The sequence below is a fragment of the Odocoileus virginianus genome, chromosome 7, assembly GCF_023699985.2.
Source record: "Odocoileus virginianus isolate 20LAN1187 ecotype Illinois chromosome 7, Ovbor_1.2, whole genome shotgun sequence".
Classification (NCBI taxonomy): domain Eukaryota; kingdom Metazoa; phylum Chordata; class Mammalia; order Artiodactyla; family Cervidae; genus Odocoileus; species Odocoileus virginianus.
In genome coordinates, this window is record NC_069680.1 from 85,703,362 (window position 1) to 85,729,020 (window position 25,659).

The 25,659-nt window shown below is 40.2% G+C and overlaps 1 protein-coding gene across 1 annotated transcript in view; it reads left to right on the forward strand.

The window, feature by feature from the left end:
• Positions 1 to 25,659, forward strand: part of FMN2 (formin 2) — a 276,558-nt gene that overhangs the window by 109,044 nt on the left and 141,855 nt on the right. Inside the window, 1 exon segment of the mRNA XM_070469841.1 lies at positions 17,444 to 17,591. Within this exon segment, the coding sequence (XP_070325942.1) occupies positions 17,444 to 17,591 (148 nt within the window).

The following is a 25,659-nucleotide window of genomic DNA, read 5'->3' on the forward strand; positions in this document are numbered from 1 at the left end:
GGAATGATTTCAATCTTTTTGAATTTACCAAGACTAGATTTATGGCCCAGGATGTGATCTATTCTGGAGAAGGTTCCGTGTGCACTTGAGAAAAAGGTGAAGTTGATTGTTTTGGGGTGAAACGTCCTATAGATGTCAATTAGGTCTAGCTGGTCCATTGTGTCCGTTAAAGTTTGTATTTCCTTGTTCATTTTCTGTTTAGTTGATCTATCCATAGTTGTGAGTGGGGTATTAAAGTCTCCTACTATTATTGTGTTACTATTAATTTCCTCTTTCATACTCGCTAGCGTTTGCCTTACATATTGCGGTGCTCCTATGTTGGGTGCATATATATTTATAATTGTTATATCTTTTTCTTGGATTGATCCTTTGATCATTATGTAGTGTCCATCTTTGTCTCTTTTCACAGCCTTTATTTGAAAGTCTATTTTATCTGATATGAGTATTGCGACTCCTGCTTTCTTTTGGTCTCCGTTTGTGTGGAATATTTTTTTCCAGCCCTTCACTTTTAGTCTGTATGTGTCCCTTGCTTTGAGGTGGGTCTCTTGTAGACAGCATATATAGGGGTCTTGCTTTTGTATCCATTCAGCCAGCCTTTGTCTTTTGGTTGGGGCATTCAACCCATTTACATTTAAGATAATTATTGATAGGTATGGTCCCGTTGCCATTTATTTTGTTGTTTGGGGTTCACGTTTATACCACCTTTCTGTGTTTCCTGTCTAGAGAAGATCCTTTAGTATTTGTTGAAGAGCTGGTTTGGTGGTGCTGAATTCTCTCAGCTTTTGCTTGTCTGTAAAGCTTTTGAGTTCTCCTTCATATCTGAATGAGATCCTTGCTGGGTAGAGTAATCTAGGTTGTAGGTTATTCTCTTTCATTACTTTAAGTATGTCCTGTCATTCCCTTCTGGCCTGAAGGGTTTCTATTGATAGATCAGCTGTTATCCTTATGGGAATCCCTTTGTGTGTTATTTGTTGTTTCTCCCTTGCTGCTTTTAATATTTGTTCTTTGTGTTTGATCTTTGTTAATTTGATTAATATGTGTCTTGGGGTGTTTCGCCTTGTGTTTATCCTGTTTGGGACTCTGGGTTTCTTGGACTTGGGTGGCTATTTCCTTCCCCATTTTAGGGAAGTTTTCAGCTATTATCTCCTCGAGTATCTCTCATGGCCTTTCTTTTTGTCTTCTTCTTCTGGGACTCCTATGATTCAAATGTTGGGGCGTTTCACATTGTCCCAGAGGTCCCTGGGGTTGTCCTCATTTCTTTTGATTCTTTTTTCTTTTTTCCTCTCTGCTTCATTTATTTCCACCATTTTATCTTCTAACTCACTTATCCTATCTTCTGTCTCTGTTATTCTACTCATGGTTCCCTCCAGAGTGTTTTTGATCTCATTTATTTCATTATTAATTTTTAATTGACTTTTTAAAATTTCTTCTAGGTCCTTGTTAAACCTTTCTTGCATCTTCTCAATCTTTGTCTCCAGGCTATTTATTTGTAACTCCATTTTGTTTTCAAGATTTTGGATCATTTTTATTATCATTATTCTAAATTCTTTTTCAGGTAGATTCCCTATTTCCTCCTCTTTTGTTTGACTTGGTGGGCTTTTTTCATGTTCCTTTAGCTGTTGGGTATTTCTCTGCCTTTTCATCTTGTTTAGATTGCTGTGTCTGGAGTGGGCTTTCTGTATTCTTGTGGTCTGAGGTTCCTTTTTATGGTGGAGGTTTCACCTAGTGGGTGGGGTTGGATGATTGGTTTGTCAAGGTTTCCTGGTTAGGGAAGCTTGTGTCAGCGTTCTGGTGCGTGGAATTGGATTTCTTCTCTCTGGAGTGCAATGGAGTGTCCAGTAATGAGTTTTGAGATGGGTCTCTGTGTTAGGTGTGACTTTGGAGAGCCTGTATGTTGACACTCAGGTCTATGTTCCTGTGTTGCTAAAGAATTTGCGTGGTATGTCTTGTACTGGAGCTTATTGGCTCTTGGGTGGTGGTTGGTTTTGGTGTAGGTATGGAAGCTTTTGGATGGTCTCTTATTCCTTAATGTTCCATGTAGTCAAGAGTTTTCTGGTTTTCTCAGGATTTGGGCTTAAGTCTCCTGCCTCTGGATTTCAGTTTTATTCTTCCTATAGTCTCAAGACTTCTCCAACTATACAGCACTGATGATAAATCTTCTAGGTTAATGGTGAAAAGATTCTCCACCGTGAGAGACAACCAGAGAGGTTCACAGAGTTACATGAAGAATAGGAGAGGGAGGAAGGAGATAGAGGTGAGCAGGAGGAGAAAAAGGGGACTCAAGAGGAGAGAGACAGATCTACGCAGTTATCTGTTCCCAAAGTGTTCTCCGTAGCCCAGACACACACAAAGATTCAGAGTTGGATTGGGAAGAGAAGGGGAAAGGAGGAAATAGAGGTGTTCTGAGGTAGAAAACAGAGAGTCAAAAGTGGGAGAGTATCACCACACTCCTGAATAGAAATGGGAACTGAATATTGGATTCTTAAATGACCAAAATTTATATCACATACTACTGAAAAACAAAGATTAAAAATCTAGTGTAGAGGTTAGACTCTTTGAAATACAATATTCAAAAACAAAAACTAAAACACACAAAAAATTTAGAACTGTATATGAAGTTCGGTTTAAAAATAGGGTTTCTCTCTCTCTCTTTTTTTTTTTTGGCAAGGTTATAGTGAAATGAAAATGAAAATTAAGGAATAATAGAGAAGTATTAGAGGACTTTAAAAGGAAATAGAGAAAAACAAGGAAAAGAAAAAAAAGAAAAAAAAATTTTTTTTTCCCTAATTAAAAAAATCATAAAAATATATGAAAATGAAAGTTGAGGAGTAATAGGGGAGTAATAGGGAATTTTAAAAGAAAATAAAAGAGAAAAAATTTAAAAAAAAAGGAAAGAAAAAAAAATTTTTTTTTTTTAAATTAAAAAAATATATATACATATATATCTAGGAATTTCTCTGGAGTTGTTGCGGTCAGCGTAGGTTCAGTTCAATTTCAGATAGCTCCTCTTTCCAGCTTACACTTCTCGATATCTGTAGGCCCCTTCCGGTGTAGTCAGTTACCTTCAGGGATTTTAATCTGTTACACCGGTCCTTTCTGAAGCGGTTCCCTTTGTTTATTTGGTTTCTGTTTGCCGTCTCTTCGGTGTCTAATTTCCGCCCTGACACAGGCGGGCGGAGGTGATCTCTTATTTCGGTTCGCTAGTTCAGTTCAGTCCTGCTACGGGGAGGGCGGGGCGCTGCAGACAGATACCGCTCTGTGTGGATAGCGCTCACCGTGTTCCGGCCACACTGGGTTTGCCCTGCTCACGGGTGTCTGTGCTTTCCCCGTCTACACTGCTCAGGCTCCCGGCTGCTCTATATGGAGTGGGCCCTGCGTTGAGTGCGGTTCCAGTTTTCGGGTACTCCACAAAAGCGCAGATTCGGTTGCTCCTGCGTTTTGTGCCTTCCCCGGCCTGAGCGGTTCAAGCAGCCAGAGGCTTGGGCGTACTCTCCCCGGGTGCAGCACGCCTTTTCCCTCCGCGGCAAACGGCCCAGGCAGCCAGAGGCTTGGGCGTATTCTCCCCGGATGCGGCGCGCCTTTTCCCTCCACGGCGAGCGGCCCAGGCAGCCAGAGGCTTGGGCACACTCTCCCCGGATGTGGCGTGCCTTTTCCGTCCGCGGCGAGCGGCCCAGGCAGCCAGAGGCTTGGGCGCCCTCTCTCCCCGGGTACGGCGCGCTTTTCCCTTCCGCGGCCCCAGCATGCACCGCCAGTCGGGTCTCAGGAAGTCTTTAGATAGAACCCGGAGGCCTGTTTGCAGTGTGGGAGGGGGTGGCTTCTCAGGGGCTGAGTTTGCCCCTTTCCCCTCCCCCCTGCCTCCTACCTCCAGCGGGGATGGGCCGGCTCTTCTCTGGAGTTTCTCAGTCCCTTTGTTTTGCGAACCGCCGGCAGTGTGTTCGGGCCAGTTAATTTTGACCCTTGCTATCCCACAGTTTAAAAAAGCTCCCGATTGCTCTCAGGGTCTTTGGGCCGGTCCTTACCCTAAGCAATGCCGCCCGCTCCTCTCCGTTCCGCCCCGCTTGTTGCTGGCGGGTACGGGCGTCTGGGGTACTTTTCTGCTGGGAGTTGCTTTTAGGCAGGTAATCTGTGGGCCTTGTTTAATTTTTCCTCCCAGTTAGAATGCCGAAAACTTCCCCCAGTCCCGCCAGTGAGAGGGTTTCCTGGTGATTGGAAACTTCCTCTATTAAGACTCCCTTCCCGGGACGGGTCTCCGTCCGTAGCTCTTTTGACTCCCTTTTTATCTTTTATATTTCGTCCTACCTCCCTTCGAAGACAATGGGCTGCTTTTCTGGGCGCCTGATGTCCTCTGCTAGCGATCAGAAGTTTTTTGTGAAATTTGCTCAGCGTTCAAATGTTCTTTCGATGAATTTGTAGGAGAGAAAGTGGTCTCCCCGTCCTGTTCCTCCGCCATCTTGGCTCCTCCCTATGCTGCGTTTACATTGTGGTTTTTAATCTTCTGATCTTCCCTGGGTAGGAAGCTTCTGTTTGTTTTTCTTCAATAGGAAGAAATGATCCAGTTCAACAAAAGCCAAAGCAGACTTTATGAATTTAAGAAGTGGAGTAGTGTCAGGGAGGCATGTTCCTATTTTTACTCAGATATAGAAATATGGTTTAAGCCATTAAAAGACAATTTTTATTCAGCTTGAGCCTTGAAGTTCCTTAATACTCATTCCATGTCTGTTATGTATACAAATATCAGGGGGAAAACAAGGGGAGATAGTATATGGTTGGTGACTAGGGGTAAGGAGCTTACATATCCTACTTGGGAGGATAACACATACATTTCTGAAATGTTTAACAGAAACAAAATAGAGAAAATTACAAACATGGCTAGTTGAGAAATCCCACAGGGCAGTTTTAATTGAATTCACAATGTGGTGACAGTTGGCACAAATGCTCAAGGAACTTTGCCAACTACAGTTTGCTCAACTAGCTTCTTTTAGTAAAGCAAAGATTTTGTGCTCATTCTGTGGTGATGTTGTATACATATATGACAGTTTTTACTTCCTCTAAACAGTATTTTTTAAAATACAGGAAATATGTGCTTATTCTAATCAAACACAGATTAAAAAGTTATGTGCTAAAAGGCAAACTTTTCCATTTTGTTAAAACAAAGAACTATTCTAAATAAATCCTATTTCAGTACAATGATATTGTTGAAAACTGTCACATCACAAAAGAAAAAAGTAATATTTAGGGTTTTTTGTTTTAATTGTTAGTATTGGGGAATGAAATTTTTTAAAGCTATTTTTTAAAGTCTAATTTATTTTATTCTTCTATGAAATTTGTGCTGTTTCATATAATTGAATATTATTTTTCAAATGATAACTGTCAAGTTTTTTAGGGCAAGGACTGAATCCAATTATTCCTCACAGAACACTTTACAATTCTGAAACTCAAGAATGGACTGGGATGGGGAATACATGTAAATCCATGGCTAATTCATTTCAATGTATAACAAAAACTACTGTAATGATGTAAAGTAATTAGCCTCCAACTAATAAAAATAAATGGGAAAAAAAAAAAAAGAATGTTCTTGAAGATGTCTGGTTATTCATGTGTTTCCAGACAGCAGTGACTGCCACCTGCCTAATATTTTTAATTTCGTAATTGAAGGATAATTGCTTTACATAATTTTGTGGTTTTCTGTCATACATCAATAAGAATCAGCCATAGGTATGCCCATGTCCCCTCCCTCCTGGACCTCCCTCCCATCTCCCTCCCCATCCCACCCTTCAGCCTGTCACAGAGCCCCTGTTTGTTCCCTGAGTCACATGGCAGATTCCCATTGGCTGTCTATTTTACATATGGTGATGTAAATTTTTATGTTACTTTCTCCATACACATCCTCTTCTCCCTCCTCTCCTCCCGCCATGTCCGTAGCTCTGTCCTCTATGTCTGATTTTCCATCACTGTCCTGAAAATAAATGCATCAGTGCCATCTCTTGAGATTCCATATGTATGTGTCCGTATACAGTATTTATATTTCTCTTTCTGACTTCCTTCACTCTGTATAATAGGCTCTAGGTTCGTCCACCTCAGTAGAATGGATTCAAATGCAGTCATCTTTATGGCTGAGTAGTATTCCACTGTATATATGTACTACAGCTTCTTTATCCAATCATCTGTTGATGGACATCTAGGTTGCTTGCATGTTCTAGGTATTGTAAATAGTGCTGTGATGAACCTTGGGGTACATGTGTCTTTTTCAATTTTGGTTTCCTCAGGGTATATGCCTAGGAGTGGGATTGCTGGGTCATATGGTGGTTTTATTCCTAGTTTTTCAAGGAATCTCCATGCCACCTTCCATAGTGGCTGTATCAGTTTACATTCCCACCAATAGTGCAAGAGTGTTCCCTTTTCTCCACACCCTCTACAGTATTTATTGTTTGCAGACTTTTTGATGATGGCCATTCTGACTGGTGTAATGTGGTATCTCATTGTAGTTTTGATTTTCATTTCTCCAATAATGAGTGATGCTGAGCATCTTTTCATGTGCTTGTTAGCCATCTGTATGTCTTCTTTGAAGAGATGTCTCTTCAGGTCCCTTTCCCACTTTTTGACTGGGTTGTTTGCTTTTCTGGTATTGAGTTATATGAGCTGTTTATATATTTTGGAAATTAATTCTTTGTCAGTTGTTTCCTTTGCTATTATTTTCTCCCATTCTGAGGGTTGTCTTTTCACCTTGTTTATAGTTTCCTTTGCTGTGCAAAAGATTTTAAGTTTAATTAAGTCCCACTTGTTTATTTTTGTTTTTATTTCCATTACTCTGGGAGGTGGGTCATAGAAGATCTTGCTTTGATTTATGTCATCAAGTATTCTGCTTATGCTTTCTTCTAAGAGTTTAATAGTTTCTGGTCTTACATTTAGGTCTTTAGTCCATTTTGAGTTTATCTTTGTGTATGGCGTTAGGTAGTGATCTAATTTCATTCTTTTGCATGTAGCTGTCCAGTTTTACCAGCACCACTTATTGAAGAGGCTGTCTTTGCCCCATTGTATAGTCTTGCCTCCTATGTCAGAGATAAGGTACCCATAGGTGCATGGGTTTATGTCTGGGTTCTCTATCTTGTTCCATTGGACTATATTTCTGTTTTTGTGCCAGTACCATACTGTCTTGATGACTGTAGCTTTGTAGTATAATCTAAAGCCAGGAAAGTTGATTCTCCCAGCTCCATTCTTCTTTCTCAAGACTCCTTTGGCTATTTGGGGTCCTTTGTGTTTCCATATGAATTGTGAAATTTTTTGTTCTAGTTCTGTGAAAAAAATGCCATTGTTAATTAGATAGGGATCTCATTGATTCCATAGATTGCATTTGGCAGTATAGTCATTTTCACAATATTGATTCTCCCCACCCAGGAACATGGACTATCTCTCCATCTGTTTATGTTGTCTTTGATTTCTTTCATCAGTGTCTTATAGTTTTCTGTATACAGGTCTTTTGTCTCCTTAGGTAGGTTTATTCCTAGATATTTTATTCTTTTTGTTGTAATGGTGAATGGTATTGATTCCTTAATTTCTCTTTCTGATTTTTCTTTGTTAGTATATATAAATGCAAGTGATTTCTGTGTATTGACCTTGTATCCCAAGTCTTTGCTGAATTTACTGATTAGCTCTAGTGATTTTCTGATAGTTTCTTTTGAGTTTTCTATGTATAGTATCACATCATCTGCAAACAGTGAAAGTTTTACTTCTTTTCTGATCTGGATTACTTTTAGTTCTTTTTCTTCTCTAATCGCTGTAGCTAGGCCTTCCAAAACTATGTTGAATAATAGCGGTGAGAGTGGACACCCTTCTCTTGTTCCTGATCATGGAGGGAATGCTTTTAGTTTTTAACCATTGAGAATAATGTTTGCTGTGGACTTTTCATATATGGCCTTTACTATGTTGAGGTAGGTTCCTTCTATGCCCATTTTTTGAAGAGTTTTAAAAATAAATGGGTGCTGAATTTTGTTGAAGGCTTTTCTACATCTATTTAGATGATCATATGGTTTTTATCTTTCAGTTTGTTAGTATGTTGTATCATGCGATTGATTTGCATATATTGAAGAATCTTTGCATCCCTGAAACAAACCCGAGTTGATCATGGTGTATGAGCTTTTTAATGTGTTGTTAAATTCTGTTTCCTAGAATTTTGTTGAAGATTTTTGCATCTTATGTTCATCAGTGATGTTGGCCTGTAATTTTCTTTTTTTCATATTGTCTTTGCCTGGTTTTGGCATCAGGATGATTGTGACCTCACAGAATGAGTTTGGAAGTGTTCCTTCCTGTGCAATTTTTTGGAAGAGTTTCAGAAAAATAGGCATTAGCTCTTCTCTAAATGTTTGATAGAAATCTCCTGTGAAGCCATTTAGCCCTGGGCTTTTGTTTCTTAGGGAGATTTTTGATCATTGTTTTCATTTCAGTGTTTGTAATTCAGTTGTTCATAATTTCTATTTCTTTCTGGTTCAGTCTTGGGAGGTTGACATTTTCTAAGAATCTGTTTCCTCTAGGTTGTATATTTTATTAGCATATAGTCGCTTATAATATTCTGTTATGATCCTTTGTATTTCTGTGTTGTCTGTTGTAACCTCTCCTTTTTCATTTCTAATTTTGTTGATTTGATTTTTCTCCCTTTTTTTCTTGATGAGTCTGGCTAGTGGTTTGTCAATTTTGTTTATCTTCTCAAAGAACCAGCTTTTAGTTTTATCAATCTTTGCTATTGTTTCCTTCATTTCTTTTTCATTTATTTCTGCTCTGATCTTTATGATTTACTTCCTTCTGCTGACTTTGGGGGTTTTTTGTTCTTTTTCCAGCTGCTCTTGATGTAGAGTTAGCTTGTCTATCTGATGCTTTTCTTGTTTCTTGACATATGATTATATTGCTATAAACTTCCCTTTTAGAACTGCCTTTGCTGAATCCCATAGGTTTTGGGTCATCATGTTTTCATTGTTATTTGTTTCTAGGAATCTTTTGACTTCCTTTCTTATTTCTTCAATAGTTCAGTTCAGTTCGATCACTCAGTTGTGTCCAACTCTTTGCAATCCCATGGACTGCAGCATGCCAGGCCTCCCTGTCCATCACCAACTCCCAGAGTTTACTCAGACTCATGTCCGTTGAGTCAGTGATGCCATCCGACCGTTTCATCCTCTGTCGTCCCTTTCTCCTCCCACCTTCAATCTTTCCTAGCATCAGGGTCTTTTCAAATGAGTCAGTTCTTCACATCAGGTGGCCAAAGTATTGGAGTTTCAGCTTTGGCATCAGTCCCTCCAATGAATATTCAGGACTGATTTCCTTAAGGATGGACTGGTTGGATCTCGTTGCAGTCCAAGGGACTCTCAAGTCTTCTCAACACCACATTTCAAAAGTATCAATTCTTCGGTGCTCAACTTTCTTTATGGTCCAACTCTCACATCCATACATGACTACTGGAACAACCATAGCTTTGACTAGCCAGACCCTTTGTTGGCAAAGTAATGTCTCTGCTTTTTAATATGCTGTCTAGGTTGGTCATAACTTTTCTTCCAAGGAGCAAGCATCTTTTAATTTCATGGCTACAGTCCCCATCTGCAGTGATTTTGGAGCCCCCCAAAATAAAGTCTGTTACTGTTTCCACTGTTTCCCCATCTATTTACCATGAAGTGATGAGACTGGATGCCATGATCTTAATTTTCTGAATGTTGAGTTTTAAGCCAGCTTTTTCACTCTCCTCTTTCACTTTCGTAACAGGCTGTTTAGTTCTTCTTCACTTTCTTCCACAATGGTGTTATCATCTGCATATCTGAGATATTGATATTTCTCCTGGCCATCTTGATTCCAGCTTGTGCTTCCTCCAGCCCAGCATTTCTCATGATATAATCTGCATATAAATTAAATAAGCAGGGTGATAATATACAGCGTTGACGTGCTCCTTTTCCTATTTGGAACCAGTCTGTTGTTCCATGTCCAGTTCTAACTGTTGCTTCGTGACCTGCATACAGATATCTCAGAAGGCAGGTCACATGGTCTGGTATTCCCATCTCTTTAAGAATTTCTTCAGTAACCTCTTTGTTATTTTTAGTATCATATTGTTTAATCTCCGTGAGTTTGTGTTTTTGCACTTTTTTCCTGTAGTTGATATCTAGTCTCATAGCATTGTGATCAGAGAAGACACTTGATGCAATTTCAGTTTTCTTAAATTTACTGAGGCTTGATTTGTGGCCCAAGATATGATCTATCCTGGAGACTGTTCAATGTGCAATGAGAAGAAAGTGTATTCTTCTGCATTTGTATCGAAAATCCTGAAGACATCAATTAGGTCCCTTTGGTCTAATGTTTCATTTGAGGTTTGAGTTTCCTTATTGAGTCTGTGTTTTGATCATCTGTGCTTTGGTCTAAGTGGGGTGTTTAAGTCCCCTACTATTATTATGTTGCTGTAGGTTTTCCCTCTTACACCTTAGTTAGTGTTAGTGTTTGCCTTATATATTTAGATGCTCCTCTGTTAGGTGCATAAATATTTACAATTGTTATGTCTTCTTGGGTTGATCCCCTGATCATTATGTAGTGTCCGTCTTTGTCTCTTATAATATTCTTTATTTTAAAGTCTATTTTTTCTGAAATAAGGATTGCCCTCTGGCTTTCTTTTGGTTTCCATTCACATGGAATATCTTTTTCCATCCTTTTACTTTCAGTCTGCATGTGTCTCTAGGTCTGAAGTGGGTCTTCTGGAGGCAGCATATAAATAGGTCTTGTTTTTGTATCCATTCAGTCAGTGTGTGTCTTTTGATTAGTACATTTAATTCATTTACATTTAAGATAATTATACATATGTTCTTAATGACATTTTCTTGATTATTATTTTTTTTTAGGTCTTTCTTTTGTATTTACTGGCTATGTAAAGTACCTTTAGTATTTATTGCAAGGCTAGTTTGGTGATGCTGAATTCTCGTAACTTCTGCTTGTCTGTAAAGCTTTTGACTTCATCAATTTTGAATGAGATCTTTGCCAGGTATAGTTATCTTGGTTGTAGATTTTTCTCTTTCAGCACTTTAAACATATCCTGCCATTCCCTTCTGGTCTACAGAGTTTCTGCTGAAAGATCCACTGGCAGTTGTCTGGGTTTTCTCTTATATGACACTTGTTGCTTTTCCCTTGCTGCATTTAATATTCTTTCTTTGTGCTTAATCTCTGTTAGCTTGATTAATATGTGTATCAATGTGTTTCTCCTTGGGTTTACCCTGTATGGGACTCTCTGTGCTTCTTGGACTTGATTGACTATTGCCTTTCCTATGTGGGGGATTCAACTATAATTTCTTCAAAAATTTTCTCAGTGCCTTTTTTTCCTTCCTCTGGGACCCCTATAACTGGAATGTTGATTTGTTTAATATTGTCCGAAAGATCTCTGAGGCTATCCTCTTTTCATTCCTTTCCCTTTATTCTGCCCTTCAGCAGTTATTTCCACCACTCTACCTTCCAGCTCACTTATCATTTTCTCTGTCAGTTATTCTGCTATTGGTTCTTCTAGAGTATTTTTTTCAGTAATTGTGTTGTTCATCTCTGTTTCTTTATTCTTTATTTCTTCTATGTCCTTGGTGATTGTATTAACTGTGTTAAATGCTTCTTGCATTTTCTCCATTCTATTTTCAAGTCTTCAGAGCATCTTTACTCTCATTATTCTGAATCCTCTTTCAGGGAGATTGGTTATTTCCTCTTCATTTATTTGGTCTTGTGAGTTTCTGCCTTGCTCTTTCATTTGTACTATAATTCTCTGTCTTTTCATCACTTTTTTCTGACTTGTTCCACTTGGGGTCTCCTTTTCCCAGGCTTTAGGGTTGTATTTCTTCTCCCTTTTGTTTTTGCCCTTGGAGGGAAATGTTGGTTGGGTTGTTTGTGTTGATTTCTTGTTAGGGGTGACTTGTGCCTGTGTTCTGAAGAGCAAAGCTTCAAGCTGGGCAGGCCTGCCTCTGACTTGGGATCCAGACATCAAATCTTGTTTTCCCCAAGTTTAATTTTTTCAGTTTTATCACAGTGCATGTCTTGGAGGGTCTCCTGGAGAGGCAGGGAGGCGACTGTAGCTCTCTCTGGAGTCATAAAAGCTGATGGCAGACACAGCAGATGCCTAGGTGAACTCTGGCTGGAGTCAGAGGCAGACACTGTGGACCCCTGATATGGAGACCTGGCTCCACTCAACAGCTTGTAAGTTTCAGTACTGGGATGCCTCAGGCCAAACAACCAACCGGTTGGGAACACAGCCCTACCGTCAGCAGACATGCTGCCTAAAAGAACTCTAAGTCCATAGCCATCTCTGGACACACCCCTTAACTCAATCCTGCCCACCCTTTTATAGCTATTTTGATAAATGTAAGAAGTTAGCATTATTATACTAAACACAGCAAAAAACTAAAACATTCTAATTGAAGGAAGTGAATTTAGACATTGTACAGCTGTGTTTCAGTCGTCAGAAGCCTTAGAGAAATTTCCAGCTGTCTTTGAAAGTTCGTGTGCTGAGTGCTATCTCCAGTGAGGCCATTCTGAATTGAGAATGGTAAAACATAAACATGAGAGCCACAGAACACAGAGCATTCAGCTGCCTACCCATGAGGCCTGTTCCCAAGTGAATCCCTTACTGGAACTTGGGGATATTTGCTAGCAGTGTTTTCTCTCTTATGAAGCTTCTCTCCAGAAGCAACCACAGTCAGTGAGCCTAAAGAGCATTTGGCATTTCCTCAGAAGATGTCCTCATCAGCTAGAAACAGATCAAACTGACTCTTTTAACTACGTGGTCATTTTCCTGAAAGCGTGGGCTCAGTTTCCAAATGCTGTGGCAACCAGGTAGTTGTGGCACCAGCCAATTTGCTCTGTGTAACTTGTCACATTTTAAAGCTTGTGCTCGCGTTTTGTATCTCTGTGTAACTTGTCATGTTTTAAAGCTTGTGCTTGCATTTTGTATCTCCAAGAATGGAGAAAGTGGCATGTACAGACTGAAGTAGAATGCAACCTTAGGACAAAACACTAATCTTTTTTTTTTTTAAGCAGAACACTCAATTTTCTACCTTATTTTCTAGTTTTTATATTATGATATTGAAAATTGGAAAGAAAAGTGTACTGAGAAAATGGGAGTTAGCACCTAGAATAATAAATATATATATATTACTGGGTATTTTTAAAAGCCAGCATCATTTATAATCTCCAAAAATTACATGAGTCAGCTTGTTAGTATAGCAGTTAGTAGGTTCAGTATTTTAAGTCACTACTTAGAATCCTAGGTCCTTTATCAAAGGAAGGTCACAGTTTACACTGTGTGCTACATGTGGAGGGGCATAGTGGGTAGTGACTTTGCCTAATGTTATACAGCTGTAATGCATTCCTGTTTGAGCACAAACTGTTGGAGGCTTGCATCTGTCCACTCATTCCATTGTTTCTAGTGAGCATTTCTAAGTGGGAACTGGGTTGCACCCTCCTCACACCCTGTTACTGTCATTCTTCCTGCCTCTGTGGTGGCTTATTTGATGCCTTGTTTGTTTTACACACTGGTAACTGATGGCATTACATGTTGAAGAGTCTTAAACATTATAAGGGAGACTGTGACCCTGCTTAGCTTGACCATCTGTCCCAGTGGATGGGCCTGTGGCACCTGAGTGGGTTGGCCGTCCTTTCCAAAGTGCAGATGACTCCCAGAAAGTTAGGCAAATGACATTTACAGCCAAGGGTTCTGAAGAGGCTCAATTACTTAAAAGTCCCAAGGTTCTGAATCAAACTGAGTATCTTTAATCAACATGTGCAAACTACATACTGTGCTGGTTGAGGCCAAAGGTCAGTGTTACTACACTGCTACTGGAGGGAGTGGAGCTCCAGCCAGTTCATCCCAGTGTTGTAAGTAGCCCCTCACCTGTGCAAAGTTCTTAGATGCACAAAGACAGGCTCTGGTACTGAAACTAAAGGCCTCATGCACTCAAGAATCTTCACAGCTTCTTGGATGCACTTTCTTTTTAGGAATGAAGGAAAATTCTCCCATTTTTGAGCCATTCTTTTATGTCAGTTCTACAAAGTTGCATGTAACTTCTGGAGCCTATTATACAGAGTGAAGTAAGTCAGAAAGAAAAACACCAATACAGTATATTGACGCATATATATGGAGTTTAGAAAGATGGTAACAATGACCCTATATGCGAGACAGCAAAAGAGACACAGATGTAAAGAACAGACTTTTGGACTCCATGGGAGAAGGCAAGGGTGGGATGATTTGAGAGAATGGCATTGAAACATGTATATTATCATATGTGAAATAGATCACCAGTCCAGGTTCGATGCATGAGACAGGGTGCTCAGGGCTGGTGCACTGGGATGACCCTGAGGGATGGGATGGGGAGGGAGGTGGGTGGGGGGTTCAGGATGGGGAACACAGGTACACCCGTGGCTGATTCATGTCAATGTATGGCAAAACCCACTACAATATTGTAAAGTAATTGGCCTCCAATTAAAATTAAAAAATATATTTTTTAAAAGATAGTGAAAGTGAAAGTTGCTCAGTTGCGTCCGACTCTTTGCAATCCCATGAACTATACAGTCCATGGAATTCTCCAGGCCAGAATACTGGAGTGGGTAGCCATTCTCTTCTCCAGGGATCTTCCCAATCCAAGGATCAAACCCAGGTCTCCCACATTGCAGGCGAATTCTTCACCGTCTGAGCCACCAGGGAAGCCCTTTAAAAGATACAGTTTTGTAAATATTTAATATTCTGCTAGAATTGTAAATGTCAAGTATTGTTTAGGGAGTTTTATTATACTTTGTTAAAAAGGCAAAATTGCACATTTTTAGAATTTTTCATGAGTAAATTTAATGTACCAAAAATAAAAATTAAAAAAGGAAATCAAAGCAAGTACTTGTTGTGGTAGTTATGTTTGAATTACACCATGTGGTTTACACTGCTCTTTTCATGTAGCATTTGCTCTGCTCACTCCAGTCCTGCAGAAAGACAGGAACAGGCATTATTTCTGAGTTACTGGTGAGAACATGAAGGTATAAAGTTAGGAGATGTGTCAGGGGTGCAGTTCTGGTTCTGTCCTAGGAATTTTGTCTGCTCTATGTTTTTCTTTACATGGTACAGTTGTGAATAGGTTTAGATATAATGGATCACTTGACACCTTTGTTTTCTGTTTAATGCACACAAAGTACCCCTCTGGTACTTTTGTTAATAAGCAGATGAAAAAAATGAGATCACAGCTCCAGCTGCTCTCATGTTGATAAACCATCTCTCTTGCTTTTTCTTCTTATCTGACAAATGTGTTAATTCAGTAGACATTAAGTAGCTTTTATGGAGTGCTTGGAAATTTTACCGGATTTGTGTACATACTTCCTGTGCTGAAGTAGTTCATGCGGTTAAGGGAAGGTGAAGTGTACTCAGAAACGGGTTCAGCCACGACCTGGATTGCGTGCTATTAACTGTCAACAAGAGGCAGGGCTAACATGCTGTGATTTGGGAGTCGGGCGAGACCCCAGTGGGACTTAATCTTTGGTTAGATGCTGTGCCTGGGGAAGGCTCGGTTGGGGCATTCCAGTGGAGTGGAGCTTGATTGGGGACATGTGGGGAGATGAACTTGGGAGGATGAATAGGAGGGTTTTAGAAAAAGGACAGGTGGAAGAGTTGACATTTGATTCTTTAAGAACTACAACAGAACTTAGTTCTTGCTCATTCCCTGCTTGTGGAGCCGAATGATGAAGGAGAGGTTTTGTCACCTTACAGGTCTGTATGTGTTCCAGTCCTGGGGTGGGACTGAAAGACTGCAGGACTGGCTAGGCTGTCTGTGGTTTATGTAGGCTTTTATGGAGTGCTTTTAGCAAACTTCGTATTTGCTGAATGCTGAAATCCTGAGTGAAACCACTTGTCCCCATGGTTGCTGGCGCTGACTCTTTTCTGTGGAGCAAATGGAGTCTGAGACTGGGTGGGTTTGTTGTTAGGATGATGAAGCTCTCTGAGACAGAGCCCCCTTTCAGGATACATACAACTTGACCCCCTGCCAGGTGCTTGGCTGCTCCTTCCATGAGAGGCTCACATTTTCTGTATGTGAAGGGGACACTGAGCCTTGATATTGCCTCTTGCCCACATCTCACTTGTTCTTGCCAGAATGAGGATATTCTCTGATGTCTAATCCTTGGACAGGGATTTGCTGGTCCATGTCCATTGGATTCCTTTACTTCTACCAATGAGAGCTCATTTCTTATATCATGTTAATTAAACCACTCATTTTTCCAGTAAAAAGTTATTTCTGATACTCAGTAGACCTGGTGTCAATCAAGATGTAGGTACATGAAATATATGACTGACTGAAGGGTCTACAGTGAGACCCTTCCTGATTCAGACCTGAGAATCTGAGTTCTTGGATACGGGCAGTGACTGTCCCTAAAGGTGAAGCTTAAACTAACTGATATATACATTGTATTTTACTGTTGACGCTGAAGAATATTTTATGAAATTCTTCAATTAACTTGTGAAGCAAATTTTTGGAAATAGCAATGCCTCTCCATTGGTTGACTCAAGTTCAGTCTCAGCATAGTGTTTACACCATGTTTTTTGTTTTTGTTTCTACCACTCAGTTACTCTCTCTGCTTCATTTGTTGTGTTGATCAAAAGGTTTAGGGAAACATACCTGTGAGTAAGGAGGGTGTCATGAAGAGAACCTAGGGCTTGTGTACATTGGTGCCTGCATCCTGAAGCACCTGTTACCCTGAAATCTTAGCAGGCAGTTTCCAAAGGGGTCTACAGCCTCAGAGTGGCCTCCTTTCTAAGGTTCCCACTTGGCTTCCTGGCACAAGATGTAGCTATGAGCCTGCTTCTCATTCTGTCCAGATTCTGTTGGTCTCCAGCTGGGAAGAGCTTTCTTTGCCAGATCCCTGTCCAGTTCTTTTTTTCTTGGCAAGTTCACTTACTTTTTTATAGTTCCTCTCCTAAACTGTTCCCGACCTGGATTGAGGATAATTAGTTTCCTGGGCTTTCTGTTGTTGAAGATGAGGAAGCTATTTATTGTCCTTGAGTGCTCAGCACTGCCTGTTCTCTGATTTTGCCACAAGTGTTTACACAGATTTTAAAGGGACATCATATTCCAGTGAATTGAAGATGGTTAGTCAGGGGACTCTGTGATTGGGTGGATTTTCTGACCTTGTAATTCTCTGCAGACCCACATGGCCTTTTACCTCCAAAGAAAGAGACTTAAATTTTACCATAGAAGTTGAAATACGTATGGTTATGAAAACAAAATGTGTGAAAGAAAGTTTATGTGATGAATCTACGTTGAATAGTATAAAATGCTGTTTCATGTTTTATGTATGTTTGCATCTATATATATGCCTACAACACATATATTTATGATAGAAATGATGTTGCAAATATCAATCAAGAAGACTCCATTTTTTGTGATTGAATTAAAATAGCTTAATTTTTTTTTTAATATAGCAAGATCAACTTTACACCTGGGCTGCAGTTAGTCAACCCACACACTCACTGGATTATATCGAAGGGCAGTTTCCCAGGAGAGTCCCAGCTGCTTGGCCACCATCTAAACCTCCTGATGAAGAACACAAGCCTAAGGATGCTGACACAGGTAGGCCCGCAGGACGAGTGTATGTTCTGAAAGTAACATCAAATGTCTGTGAAGCACCTGCTGAGTAGTGAATCTGGGTTTCTCTTCCAAGTATTTCTTAGATTATAATCCTTACATAAATCAGGCTAAATCACTGGGAAGCTTGTTAAATTGAAAATTCTTACACCCTATCCTTCATAGTTATGGGGACTGGGAAACTAGAGCTATCCAGTTAGTACTGTGTACACAGAGTCTGAGAACCACTGCTTTGGGGCCCAGCTGAAGCCCCCACCTGGAAGGAAGCCACCCACCATATGGGCTGAAAGCTCGGAAGGGAGCTCTCTGTCTCTTGGCTTCAGAGGTGGCAGCCCCTCACCTCCTTCCCTGCCTCTTCCCTTACTACTCTCTTTGAGCTTTTGTTAGTTTTTTCTTTGCCTTCAGAGATAGTTGACAGAGGCAAGATGAAGCTGTACATGCTACTAAGTCTAAATTTTAAGTAATTTAAAAAATTTTGTACACTGTTCAGATGTAACATTTTTCTAAAAAATATTTCTTTTTGATTGTATTTCTTTTTGTCCCTTGTGTTGTCCTAAAGTGTTTTGTGTTATTTTCGAAGTACTTTGGAGGTAGCATGACATTTACATCAACTTTTTATGGAGCCCAAACCTAGAAAAGCACTTCATTGTATTGAATTAAGAATCATATTTGTATAACAGTGTTTCTATGGAATTTGGTTGTCTTACTCTTTGCTTCCTTTTTCATTTTGGCTTAATAAATCGCAGCTTCTTCTTGGTGGACTGATCAGGAATATTGACATCTGATCCATTCAGGGAAGAGTAAATGGAAGGGTATTATTACAATTCAGAAATCTCTCCCTCATCAAATTTTCCTAAATGGTATCATAGCGTGGTGTTAGAGTTAAGAATTTGGTATTTTATTCCCATTGGCTTATTGAGAGAAAGACGTTGGGTGAAAGCCTAGCTGGGACCTCTGTGAAGAGTGTGACCAGGGAGCTTGGGCTCTGCTGTGTATCAGCTTGTAACCTTGGGTAAGTTTCCCAACTTCTGTCCTTGGTTTCTGCACCTATAAAATGGTAGTAGAGATAACACCTACTGCATAGGGATACTTTGAGAATTATCTAAGAGTGAAAGCATAGATTAGCATCCAGAATGCAGTCATTATATTCCTTATGAGTCCCTTTAAAACCAACAGTGGCTCACACCATCATTGACTTTATTTCAGACTAGTGTCCAAAGATCTGCAGAGGGGGCCTACTGCTCACAGTCTCTGTTTATCTCCTCAACCCAAAATGATACATTTGCTTCTTCTTTCTTTCCACTGAGGAACTGAGTGGGCGCCTACACCCAACCTTGTGTACCCCCTTTTAAAGGCCGATGCTTCTGAAACACTGCTTAGTGTTTACTTGATGGACTGTACTCTCTGAAACGAATCACAAACAACAGGTGTGACGTAAGAAAGATGTTCTACGTAGGGCTTTGCCTTTCTTGTGGTACAGAGAACAGTTGATCAAGGGCCAAGGTAGATCTTCAGAGATGAGAGGGTGCTTATGTAACACCTGAAAAAAACGAGCATGTGAAACAATTTAGTTTTAAAGGGAAAATTATATAGCTTAAAGTATTTATCCTATTAAGTACATTTTTATTTGTTTATGTTAAAAGTTACTTCAGTTCAGTTGCTCAGTCGTGTCCAACTCTTTGTGACCCCATGGACTGCATGCAGCACGCCAGACTTCCCTGTCCATCACCAACTCCCAGAGCTTGCTCAAACTCATGTCCATTGAGTCGATGGTGTCATCCAACCATCTCATCCTCTGTCATCCCCTTCTCCTCCTGCCCTCAATCTTTCCCAGCATCAGGGTCTTTTCAAATGAGTCAGTTCTTCACATGAGGTGGCCAAGTTTCAGGTGGAGTTTCAGCTTCAGCATCAATCCTTCCAATGAACATTCAGGACTGATTTCCTTTAGGATGGACTGGTTGGATCTCCTTGCAGTCCAAGGGACACTCAAGAGTCCTCTCCAACACCACAGCTCAAAAGCATCAATTCTTCAGTGCTCAGCTTTCTTTCTAGTCCAGTGCTCATATCCATATATGACTACTGGAAAAACCATAACTCTGACTAGACAGACCTTTGTCAGCAAGGTAATGTCTCTGCTTTTTAATATGCTGTCTAGGCTGGTCATAGCTTTTCTTTCAAGGAGTAAGTGTCTTTTGATTTCATGGCTGCAGTCCCCATCTGCAGTGATTTTGGAGCCCAAGAAAATAAAGTCTGTCACTGTTTCCATTGTTTCCCTATCTATTTGCCATGAAGTGATGGGACCAGATACTGTGATCTTAGTTTTCTGAATGTTGAGTTTTAAGCCAGCTTTTTCACTCTCCTCTTTCCCTTTCATCAAGAGGCTCTTTAGTTGTTCTTCACTTTCTGCCATAAGGATGGTATCATCTGCATATCTGAGGTTATTGATATTTTTCCCGGCAATCTTGATTCCAGCTTGTGCTTCATCCAACCTGGCATTTCACATGATGTACTCCATATATAAGTTAAATAAGCAGGGTGACAATATACAGCCTTGACATACTCCTTTCCCAATTTGGAACCAGTCTGTTGTTCCATGTCCAGTTATAACTGTTGCTTCTTTATATGTATACAGATTTCTTCGGAGGCAGGTAAGGTGGTCTGATATTCCCATTTCTTTAAGAATTTTCCACAGTTTGTTGTGATCCACACAGTCAAAGGCTTTGGCATAGTCAATAAAGCAGAAGTAGATGTTTTTCTGGAAGTTACTTACTGGTTAGGAAATAGCTAGGTGTAGCTACAGTAGAATCAACGAATTTCATTGAGATTTATTTTAACAGCTGTTCATATCTTGTGTTTACACCAGTGTTTAGGGTGATGTTTTCATTTTTTTCATCCCTAGGGTGAACTTCTCAACTTTAACTGAAGCATTTATATTATCCTCTAAAATTTTAGGGCTGTTTAAAAATGTTATGAAACATTTTATGTTACTGATTTTTTTTTGTAAACTGGAGGAATGCTAGACAGAAAGTTAATTAGTGATAATATGAATTTTAGTTTGGTAACAGATGATAGTTGGAACTGAGGCCAAGAAGTTTACAAACTAATTTTTTCTTTGTTATTTGATATAACTTGCAAAATACCAGAGTAGCAATTTTTAATATAACAACTAGTCTCCTTTTAAAATGTGTATTCTTAAAGAGGATGATGGAGATAAGGATAAGTAGAAAATAGTATAATGTAGTGACTTATTTTTCTCCAGCTGAGCTGTTAATAAACCCAAGAGCCCAATAACTGTTTTGTACAAAATGGTCTAATAGCCCTTCCTAAGCTTTTCCTACTATAATTCTGCAGGATTCTGCAGGGCGTTCTCATTCTGGGACCGTTCACCCTCCCTGTCGTAAGCTGCCAAATGAGGATGTCAGTAACACAGTGAAAACCATGCATAGACCCTATGTTTTTTAAAAAATAGATATTAATTGAAAATATTGATAATGTGATTACTAATAGTGATAAACTATTTCCAGTGCACTTGACTGTGATCTGTGTAGTGACTTCACAGCTAAAATTGCTGTTTGCAGCATGTGGTCCCTTTCAGCTTTGTTTTAAAGTAAAAGAACTCCGTGATTATTTTTCTTTCTGAAGAAGAAAGACTTGTGGTTCTATCTTAGAAAATTGACAGCTTGGTTTTTCTTTGGCTTTTTGTCTTTTGGCTCTTCTTTACACTGGTTATTAATCGCCATGTGAGCAGGCTAAGGCACTTTAGTCGTGTCTGACTCTTTGTGAACTTGTGGACCGTATCCCCCAGTCTCCTCTGTTTGAGAGATTCTCCAGGCAAGAATATTGGAGTGGGTTTCCATTGCCCTCTTCCCAACCCAAGGATCAAACTGGGGTCCCCTGTCTCCTGCATTGGCAGGCGGATTCTTTACCACTAGTGCCACCGGGAAGCCCCACTAATCCACATGGCAGGCTAATTCAGATTCATGCTGCTGCCTTTTCTGCCTTTCTCAGGGACCGCACTTCTGGTTTTCCACAATCCGTTTTGTGAAACTGGCTTTCTCCACCTTCGTCTGCTGGTGAAGAGACGGGCCTCCCTCTGTGTGAGTCTCGGCGCAGAGGCTGCAGTGGGGCCTCAGGGGTTGCAGGTTCTTGGGGAGCTTCGGGTCCTGCAGTGTCTTTCTGTTGCTTCCACAGAGGAGCCTGAGGTGCTGAGGCTGACCGCCTGAAGTCTGTAGAGTGGAGTCTCCTAGAAGGACAGGCTGGAAAGGAAATTGAGGGCAATGTGCTTGCTCCAGAAGTTTGTAGCAGAAACGTTAATAAGAATAGATCCTTTTGAGTTATCTTTTCTCCTTATCTTCTCTCTTCATTTTCCTTTACTTATTTGATGCAACCCACCCCCACCACGGTGGTTCTTCTGGAGCCTCCTGGCATTTTATTCATACCTCTATCATTTGAATTATTTAGGTTAGGAACTGATCTGTATCTACTACCTGTCTTCTGTGTAGACTCCCAACATTTCAAGACCTTTGGATCCAGTATATACTTAAACATTGAATAAATGAAGATTTTTTGTTTGAAAATATATAAATATTAATAAAATATCTACTCAGCACATGAATGCAGGTATTATGTTTGATGGACTTGTGTGTGTGCTGAAAGAACCCAAGGACCATTTTAGGGGCTCATCACCAAGGTTACTTGATAGGTTTACACAAAGAGAGACTTGGTTTTAGTTTTGAATTCATGGAGAACAGGGTCAAGGTGTGAAGAGTGACTTGATCATTCTTGGTGCATCTTTGGAAAATCAAGGCCACTATCTTCCTTTTAAAAAAATTAAAAAATATATATACATTTATTTGGTTGTTCCTGGTCTTAGTTGCAGCACATAGGATCTTCATTGCCACATGTGAGATCTTTAGTTTCCCAACCAGGGATCAAACCAGGGCCACCTGCAGTGGGAGCACGGAGTCTTAGCCACTGGACAGCCAGGAACGTCCCTTTCTTTCTTTGTTTCAATAAATTATTTTAAAATTTTAATTTTATTTATTTATTTATGGCTGGGCTGGGTCCTTGTTGCTATGTGCAGACTTTCTCTAGTTGTGGCTCTGGGGCTTCTCATTGCAGTGGCTTCTCTTGTTGTGGAGCATGGGCTCTAGGCACTCTGGCTTCAGTCATTGCAGCTCGTGGAGTTAGTTGTCCCTTGGAATGTGGAATCTTCCTGAACCAGGGATTGAACTCCTCTCCCCAGCATTAACAAGTGGATTCTTAACCACTGAACCATCAGGGAAGTCCAGGTCCATTATCTTTCTTTAAAAAAGTGAATGGTCAAGAGATTGAACAGAGGATTGATTTTAGAAAAGCAATTTGGGCACAGAAAGTCCTGGAGGAAAATGTGGAAGGATAGCTGATAGAAACGTGACAAACTTTTTGTATAGGAATCCTAAAACCTGTGTTTACTTGCTGGCTGAAAGAATGGTAATCCACCTTGGCTCCAAAAAGATATCTGAGCAGCTTATGAATATGTGAGGTGTACAAAAAGATGATAGAGGGAAATAGATTAAATTGAAAGGAATTGAGTATAGCACTGAGGTGAACCAGCATACTGAAATGAATTTCAGAAGGACTTGCAGTTTTTAAAGGGGGTTGATATTTATCCCTCAGGTTTAAGGTAGAAAGGGAAGTGGGAACACAGCCGGGTCATGCCCTGTGTCTGTCAGATGAAAAGCAATAATCTCAGGAGGACAACTCTTCTGTCCTCTAGTATCCAAAAGAAGTGTTTCTACAGCTTCTAAATAAAGGAGCTTCTGTGGGATGAAATATAGTGTGAAGAGCATTCTCAACTCATTTCCAGGTTTGTCCTGACTATTTAATCGTGTTCACTTGAGGAAAAGCCAAGATTCTGTAAGGACCAAGGGGTGTTTGATGATGTTTATCTCTCAACCTGTCACCTGACTCAGGAATAAAATGCTCTCAAGCAGATAAACCATGTCTCCTGGAGATGATTCTCCATGTTCAGTTTTGTTTCATTTTTTTTAAATCAGCTCACATTGCCCCCTCATATATGCAGTCTAATGCCTCTGTGTGGACATCCTTTGTTGGCAACGAGGGGCAGATCCAGACTATTAAATAATCAAATAAGCAGAATACAGGGTTGACCCCTTCTAGGGAAGTTACATTTTTAACCCCATCTTCATTTGTGTAAGGACATGGCATACCAGAGTAAAGACATCTACCATTGGTTAGGCTGCTAATCATAAGTCATGGTATTTAAATGAAATTTAATGAATTTTCTTTCAATTAAATTGATTAGATTTGAATCAAATTGATCATTAAAGAAGCTATAATTTAGTAATTTTACATAAGCACATTTTTCATTAAAATGTAAAAGTTTTGAGAGACTACTTAGTTCATTTTCAGAAGGTATATTTTCTGCATTTTGAAGGGTATTTGATTTATTTTCCATTCCTAGCAGAGTGGCATATCCTACCCTTTTTCTTCCTGTCCTCTACAAATGTAAACCTCATCCAGGTGTGTCTTGTTTTGTAAGTAGACAGCAGGGCCAAGGGAGAAATGAAATGGCTTACACTGTGTGGCAGGCAAGGGGGCTGATTCACAGAACACACCAGAAACTATTCACAATTTCCAGAATCACCTGGGAGAGATCTGAGGAGCAGTGGAATTTCTAAAGAGGCATTGAGTATGCAAAAATACTTTTTGGCCTATGAATGTGACCTAGGACTCCACAGAGACATACAGCCATCCAGGTGGTGGATCTTCTTTTTATTTTTTCTTTTTTAACTAAACATTAAAAAAAAAAAAAAAACACTAAACTAAAAAAAAAAAAAAAAAAAAAAAAAAAAAAGATTATTTTTGAAGCATATTTGGAATTGTGGAGCACCCAGAAATTTTTGTGAGGTTTTTGTCTTTTTTTTTTAATGGAGCATTTAAATTTTTGTCAGGAATGTTCTTTCTCCCACTCTACTTCAGACAGTAATGTTTTTTAAAACCAGTCTAGTTTCTTAGACTTCTAGTTGGATGGCTTCACCAACTCGAAGGACGCGAGTTTGAGTAAGCTCTGGGAGTTGGTGATGGACAGGGAAGCCTGGTGTGCTGCAGTCCATGGCGTGGCAAAGAGTCGGACATGACTGAGCAGTTGAACTGAACTAAACTGAGTTTCTTAATCCTTAGGAAAGATGGGTGGAGGAGTTGGCAGTTTGAGATGTGCTCTTGAAAGCTCTCTCTGGGTCCCTCCGAAAACACCCGTCCTGGTGATGAAGAGGACTTTCTGCGGGGCAGGGCTGACAGAGGCAGTTCTGAAAGCTCCCCGGCTCTGGGAGGACGGGTGGGAGGCCAGCGCCCTGGTAGTTAATGTGAGGGGTCCACACTCCGAGGACACTGGAGCCCGGCGGGTTTCTCCCCCACCTGCCCACAGGCTCCTGACGGCCCGGTGCTCAGAGGCCCTTCACCGGGCACAGCCCAGCCTGTGTCGTCCCTTGGTGGGCAGCCCTTCGTGAGTTTTCATGCTTCCTTTTACTCTTTTGCTTCCCCTCCTTCTTTTTCCTTCTTATTCTCCTGTTTTCCTTCTCCTCGACGTTTGTTTTTCTTTCTTCTATTGATTATTCTCACTTGTTTCCCCCTTACTTTGTAGTTATTCTGTACATTTCTTTCACCTTAAAATCTTGACCCTCTAGAACTTCTGTGCTCCAGCTTTTGATCTGGAAGAGAATATTTTGACATATAAATTTCTCCTAGGTGTCATAACTCACTGATTCAAGGAAGTAGTTCAAGAGGTGAGGGTGAGAGGATGAACTCAATTCAGATCAAAGTTTAGATGTAGGTGTTCAAAACAGTGGAATATTGGATAACACTCTCTAATTCTTTGTTTTGGTAAAGTGGTGACATTCCTTTTACCACCAGAATCCAGAGGTTTGCTTTTTGGAGCAGGTTGCGTGGCCTAGGACTATTTTTTTAAAAAAACAACTGGGAAACATTGTATGTGTCTCTAAGGGGAAGGGCTGTTTGTGACACCCCCCCCCCCCCGACCCCCGCAGACTCT